Genomic DNA, 6,754 nt, shown 5'->3' with positions numbered 1-6,754 from the left:
AACATACAAATAGACCAATGGAACAGAACAGAGAACCCAGAAATCAACACAGGCCATTATGCTCAATTAATATTGGACAAAGGAGGCAAGAGCATACAATGGAGACAAGATAGTCTCTTCAATAAATGGTGTTAGGAAAACTGGACAGATACTTGCCAAAAAATGAAACTAGACCACCAAATTACACCATACACAAAAAAAACTCAAAATGGATAAAGGACTTAAATATATGACAGGAAACCATAAAAATTCCAGAAGAATCCAAAGGCAACAAAATCTCAGATATATGCCGAAGCAATTTATTCACTGATACAGCTCCTAGGACACTTGAAACTAAAGAGAAAATGAACAAATGGTACTACATCAAAATAAAAAGCTTCTGCACAGCAAAAGAAACCATCAACAAAACAACGAGAAAACCCACTGTGTGGGAAAACATATTTGCCAATGTCATATCTGATAAGGGCCTAATCTCCAAAATTTATAGGGAACTCACACAACTTAACAAAAGGAAAATGCATGCGATTATTCTTAACTGACTGCCTTAGTAGCTTCAAAGTTTTAAATAACCCTCAATAAGCAGCACTGTATAAGCCATTTGGAATTAACCCCTACAAATGGAAGTAATTGCTTTTAAAAATCAAGACAGTTATAAGTAATTTCTACATTTTATTATTACAAGTTTTTTGGCAGTACTCTGAGCTAAATGCAGCTCTCTTTTTCTACTCACGAGTGATTAATAATAAGGCAAATAAGGCAAAATATATGACATTTCTTTCTTTACTAATAAACAGGATGTTCTTTCTGTTTTTCTACTAAATATTTCAGCTGTAATGCCAACTAAACATGTAAAGAAAGCATTCATATTATATTGATGATGATTTATTGATTTTTAAAAATCTTTATACTTTATTTCCACATTATGCCAAGATAAAGGGATGGAAATTGGCTATTTTGTCAACTCCATATTACAGTAGAATCTGTAGAAAATTTCACATCACACTCCTGATGTTACATTTTCTATTCTTGCACAGACAAAAGTATATGTGTTGTTTTTTTCTTTTTTAAAATTTTCCAAATTACTTTTATACATTCTACTAAATAATATTTTCTCTATTGGGAGTATCTAATGTACTATTTTTTACTTTTATTAGCATGCTTTATTTATATTAATGTGACCATTTGAGGGGAAGATAGTTTTTGTTTCTTTTTTAATATGTAGATTTTACTTTTAAACTACTATTTTAGAAGCAATGTTTAAATTAAGCCTCAGTGAATTAAATTATAATGCATGTTTTTTACAAACCAGACTATTCTAGCTTCTCAGTGATTGGGTGTCATTTAAACTGTTCAATAATTACAACTGTCTCAAATTTTAGTGACAACTCAGTGGTTAAGTGCTTATCAGAAAATATATAGATTATTTAGTAATTAACCCATCACTTTAAAATGGATAGAGTTCTCACTGTGGCATATATACATGCATGAGTCTCAGTTACAATTCAGGCAAAGTAAAGTCTACCATTAAATGGATGTCCAAATTCTTTAGGACATGATTATACAAGAATGACTATCAAAAGATTTGCATAGAATTAGCAATCCAATCAATGAGTCATTTATTAGACACATATTTTGTAACTACTAGTCTATTAGGCTTTTTAAGCCATTTTAAAAGCGATGTTCCTTAATTTTAAATGAAATGCTCTCATGGATCTATTTTGAAATGTTTGGAGTAAAGTGGATCATGGCATTTCTTCTTTTAATAGGATGACAGATGAAGTATTCTGAGAGGTCTACCCACTGAAAAAAAAAACACCATATTTTTCTTTAGAGCATTGCTGGTTAACAAGAATATATACATATATAATGAACAGTGAGCTGAAATGAAAGGAGAATAAATCAGTATAAAGCTCATTTTCCTTGGAGCAGATAGCAATCAGTCTAAGGAATTCTCAGATTAGGGCCTCCTCTCCTTAGATCAATAAGTAAAGAAGTTAAACTTGAAGCTTTAACAGTTATCTAAAAACCCACAAAGGGTGTTAAATTTACACTAGCATGCTAGTAAACCTTGGATCTAGTTAGCAGACAATGAATGAAATTAGACCCAATTTAGGCCTTCAGGATTCTCAAAGCTTAAATTCAAGCAAGATATTCTAAAGAGATATCTACCTAGACACAATCTAGTCAGATTGTTGAATGGTAAAGACAATCAGAATCTTAAAAGCAGCAGGAGAGATACCACTTCACACCTGCTAGGATGGCTGTAATAAAACACAAACAAAAACAAACAGAAAGTAAGTGGTGTTGATGGGGAGACATTTGAAGCCTCACGCATTCCTGGTGGGATTTAAAATGTTGCAGCACTTCGGGAAAAGGTTTGGCAGTGTCTCAGTTAAACACACAATTAATACATGACCCAGAAATTCCACTCCTATTTTTGGAAGCTAAGTAAAACTATCCTGTAAAAACATCTGAGCCTCTTTTTGGGGAGCAGTAGTTGAAATTTTACTGCTTGTTTATTTCATAGTTTAGGCCTCGTATTTTATTTGTTTGTTTGTTTGTTTGTTTATTGAGTCAAGTTACTGTTGTTGTTTTTTTCCTAGAAACATTCAGTGCTGACAAAGTTTTCAAATTCACTGTCATATAGTCATTCACTTTTAGTCTGTGCTGGGCCTGCATTTCTGTCTTGTTTCTATTTCTAATATATAAATGTGTGTCCTCTATTTTTATTTACTACTTTTATTTTGGTAAATATTTAAAAGAAAACAACAATTTCAACCATTTTAAGTGTACAATTCATTGACATTAAGTACATTTACTATGTTGTGCAACTATCACCCATGTCTGTTGTCAATAGTTTTTCACTACATCAAACTAAAAACCTATTACCATTAAGCAATAACCACCAATTACCCTGGTAACTTCTATCTCTATAAATTTAACTTCTATTTCCACTTGTATTTTCTATCTCTACAAATTTACCTATTTAGATATTTTATATATGGGGAATCATATAATACTTGTCTTTTTGTGTCTGGTTATTTTCAAAGTATTGGAAAGTCTTCCATAAGATAAAAGAACGTGTATATTTGTCAACTTATTTTATGATACCAGTAAATTTTAAGAGTAAATCGGCAAGGAAAACCAGAGAAGCAAACTTCCTCATGTTTATAAAGTATTATCTACCTTAAAAATATTCTTAATGGTGAACCGTTACATATACACCTTTTAAAATAAAAGACAGTTTAATGAAGTTAACTATCACCTGTTCTAGTGAAAATTATATAAGAAATCCAAGGCATTAAGATAAAAGAAATCTTTTAAGAAGCTTAAAAGCAAGATTTAAAATGTTATTTACAGAAGACATGCTTGTTATGTAGAAAAATAAAGATACTTTACAAAGATTTTTAAATAATAGGGAAGGCTTATCAAATTGCCTAAACATGAAGTCATTTAGCAAAAATAAATTTCATTTCTACATACTAACAGTTGAAAATATAAAGATATATATCATTGAAACAACAGCAAGAAAAGATTTCAGCATATGTATAAAAAAAGAGTTAAGCCAATTTATGTTGGTTCAGGGATAGATAAACTGTTCAAGAGAATAGAATCTAGAGCCCCAAAACCAACACCCTATTTATAGAATCTTAATGTATGTCCGAGTTTGACATGCAGATCACTGGGGAAAGGAGAACTATTTATTCAATTAAACTACAGAGACAATTTCTTGTTCATATTGCAGTTAAAGAAAAATTGAAAGAGATGCTGTGCTTGCTTTCTGTTGTTGCATAACAAATTATCCAAAATTAGCAGCATGAAACTAAATAAATTCGTTATCTTACAGTTTCCATGGGAAAGGACTTTAGGCACACGTTAGCCAAATCCTCTTATTAAGGTCTCACCAGAATAAAATCAGGGTGTTGCCCAGGACTGCAATCTCATTTGAGACTGTGATACCAAGCTCCCTGATTGTTGGAAGAATTTAGTTACTGGGGTTTACGATTGAGGTTCTCAGTTTATAAAGGCCACCCACTATGCCTGCTACCTGGACCTCTTCCCAGCAACAATGTGTTCTTCAAAGGCAAGTAGGAAAGAATCTCTTCTGATTTATTTTGTCTCTCACTTCTAGACCTTCTTTAAAGAACTTCCCTGAACTGGGTCAAGCCCACCCAGGATTATCCCCTTTGATTAACTTGAAGTCAACTGAATAAAAACCTTAATTACATCTGTAAATATATAACATCCCTTATGTTATCCATATAATGTAACCAATTATGGGATTCATTCTCCATCATATTAATAGGTTTTGCCTACATTCAAAGGGGAAGTAATTATACAGGCCGTCTACATGTTGGGGGGGGCGGATCTTGGAGGGTCATAATCCTGCTCACTACACATACCTACTTTATCCTTTCTATGAAAGTCATTTCCCAAAGATTAAAGTTTTGCAGGAAATATCTTTACCACCTTGGCTCATAAGCCAATGCAAAAATGCTCCTTATAGGTTAATAAGTCTAACTTCATTAACATTATTTCTTCTAGACTAAAATATTTAACACAGAAAGTGAAAAGTCAGATTATACACTTAAAGAACATATTGCAACACACATAACATGTAATGTATTTGTATCCAGAATATACACCAGTAAAGCTCATCTTTCTCAACAGGTGAGGCAGGCTCAATGATGTATTATGAATGATGCATTATGAATGAGTTACAGGTAGAACTAAAATATTGATCTTAGCTCGCAATATCTGGGGCAAAAAACTTCCATTGTAAGCAGCCTCATCAGCTTCACCTCACTGTGTCTATTCTTTCCTTACGTGTGCTATTATGGAAAATTGTGGGGAGTCACTGACATAAAGGATTCTTGCAATCAATAACAAGCAAACAAGCTGTGCAAGTGAAAATTAGCCAAAAACAAATAGTCATGTCACAGAAAAGGTAGCATAAATGACGTATACATGAAAATACATGCAACATAATAATTAATGAAGAAAATGCCAAACAAATATCATTTTTACATACTCTATACTCTAAATTGGTAAAAATAATTAAATAGAATGTATACATGTTGTGAGCATTTAAATTAGTAAAATAATTTTGGAAAATCATGGCACAATGTTATAAAGTTGAATTTTTCCTTTATTATCTGGACATTGTACTCCTAAGTATATAACTTAGAGATATACTTGTATTTTTGAAGCAGAAAATGTTTAATATTGCTCATAACCGTGTTGCCGATAATAGCAAAAAGTAGAAACAACCTAAATCTCTATTGACAGGCAGTTATTAAATAAGAGTATTTATATTTAGCTCAGGGTAAACTGGGAAACATTTTTAGATTGCAGTCATGTAAAATGTATAATTCAAGGTTTTTTTTGTATTTTCTGTATTAAACTTGGCTGAACAATTTCTTTAGTCACTGCAAATATAAAATACTTTTTTCAAGAGTCATAATCACAATTTGTTGTTATATAGCTTTGAAAAGCCAGGTTATGACATCTGTTTTAAGAATTCCTTTTTATGATACCACAGTTATAAATAGTTATAATAATTATTAAACGTATGCCTTTTAAATTTATTTTCTAGTAATATTGGTAATCTAAAGCATTCATTTTCTTTATGTGTTGATGAGTTATATTTTACTATAAATTAATTTTTGCTAAAGGACTTATTGAATATAGGATAGTGTTTATGTAATTTCTTACAGTATTGATTCTTAATTACATTATTCTTTTTTAATTTTTTAAAAAATTTCTTTATTGATTAAGTTATTACATATGTGTCATTATATTAGGTTCCTAACTTAAGAATTACAATTTAGTTAAATACGGGTATTTGCATAAGAGCATAAACGATATGGATGTATGAGTATGCTTTAGTAAAAACTAATAATTATTTATCATGGATTAATGTGTCTTCCAAAGTACTGTGCTTTGTTTTCTAAGCCAAATGTTTTGGGGGTTGCCTCTCTGGTGCAGGTCCCAGGTGTTGGGGTGCCAGATGTTGGACACCAAACCCTGGCTCCTCGGGGAGAGATGCCTGAGTGGTGCGATCCCTCCCTATTGTATGCTGCCATGTCAGGGTGGGTTCTTTGGGAGAGGGTCTCTGCCTCTCCTTCCGTCCGACGTGGTCCCTCTATCTTCTGTTGTGGAAAACAGCAGTTCCTCTAGAGTCCAGGTTATTTTCAGAGGGAAATGTTCCATATACAGTTGTGAATTTGGTGTGCTTGTGTGAGGAGGTGAGTTCAGGATCTCCATATGCTGCTATCTTGGACTCTGCCCCTGATACTTTTAAATCTGATGATCTAGATTCAAATTTAGCCGTAACATATTTTAAGCTATACTATTTAAGCATGCTCTGTGTTTCATTGAGTTAGCTTTAGAATGTGACCTTGAGATCGGCTATGATACTTTGACAATTGGTGATGGGGGTGAAGTGGGAGACCCCCGAACAGTGCTCCAAGTGTAAGTCCTCAGTGTTTTCCTCTTGACTTTGCCTGTCAGGTATTTTTGAAAAATTTCCCTTATTTTTCTTATTGTTTCACTACTCCCGACAAAAGCATTGTACCTTATTTGTTATCATCAGCCTACATGTAAGTACATTAAATCCCCTTCAGTGAGACTTAATGTACATAATCCAAACACAACTTCTTAGAATGTATTATCGGACAGGAGCCCATTGAAAATAGACATCTAAAGTGAAATTGTGAAGTGGTTGATTGGGTCTTATATAGAAAACACATTT

General features: G+C 32.5%; 1 protein-coding gene across 1 annotated transcript in view; it reads left to right on the top strand.

The window, feature by feature from the left end:
- The window catches only part of LOC102765647 (CUB and sushi domain-containing protein 3), a gene marked incomplete at its 5' end in the record, with an annotated part of 698,415 nt that overhangs the window by 270,193 nt on the left and 421,468 nt on the right, over positions 1-6,754 (top strand). Inside the window, 2 exons of the mRNA XM_006755250.2 lie at positions 3,115-3,126; positions 6,393-6,474. Coding sequence (XP_006755313.1) covers positions 3,115-3,126; positions 6,393-6,474 — 94 coding nt within the window. The remainder of the gene's footprint in view (positions 1-3,114; positions 3,127-6,392; positions 6,475-6,754) is intronic.

This window comes from Myotis davidii, unplaced genomic scaffold (assembly GCF_000327345.1).
Source record: "Myotis davidii unplaced genomic scaffold, ASM32734v1 scaffold713, whole genome shotgun sequence".
Lineage (NCBI taxonomy): Eukaryota > Metazoa > Chordata > Mammalia > Chiroptera > Vespertilionidae > Myotis > Myotis davidii.
This window is presented reverse-complemented; position numbering and strand designations above follow the sequence as displayed.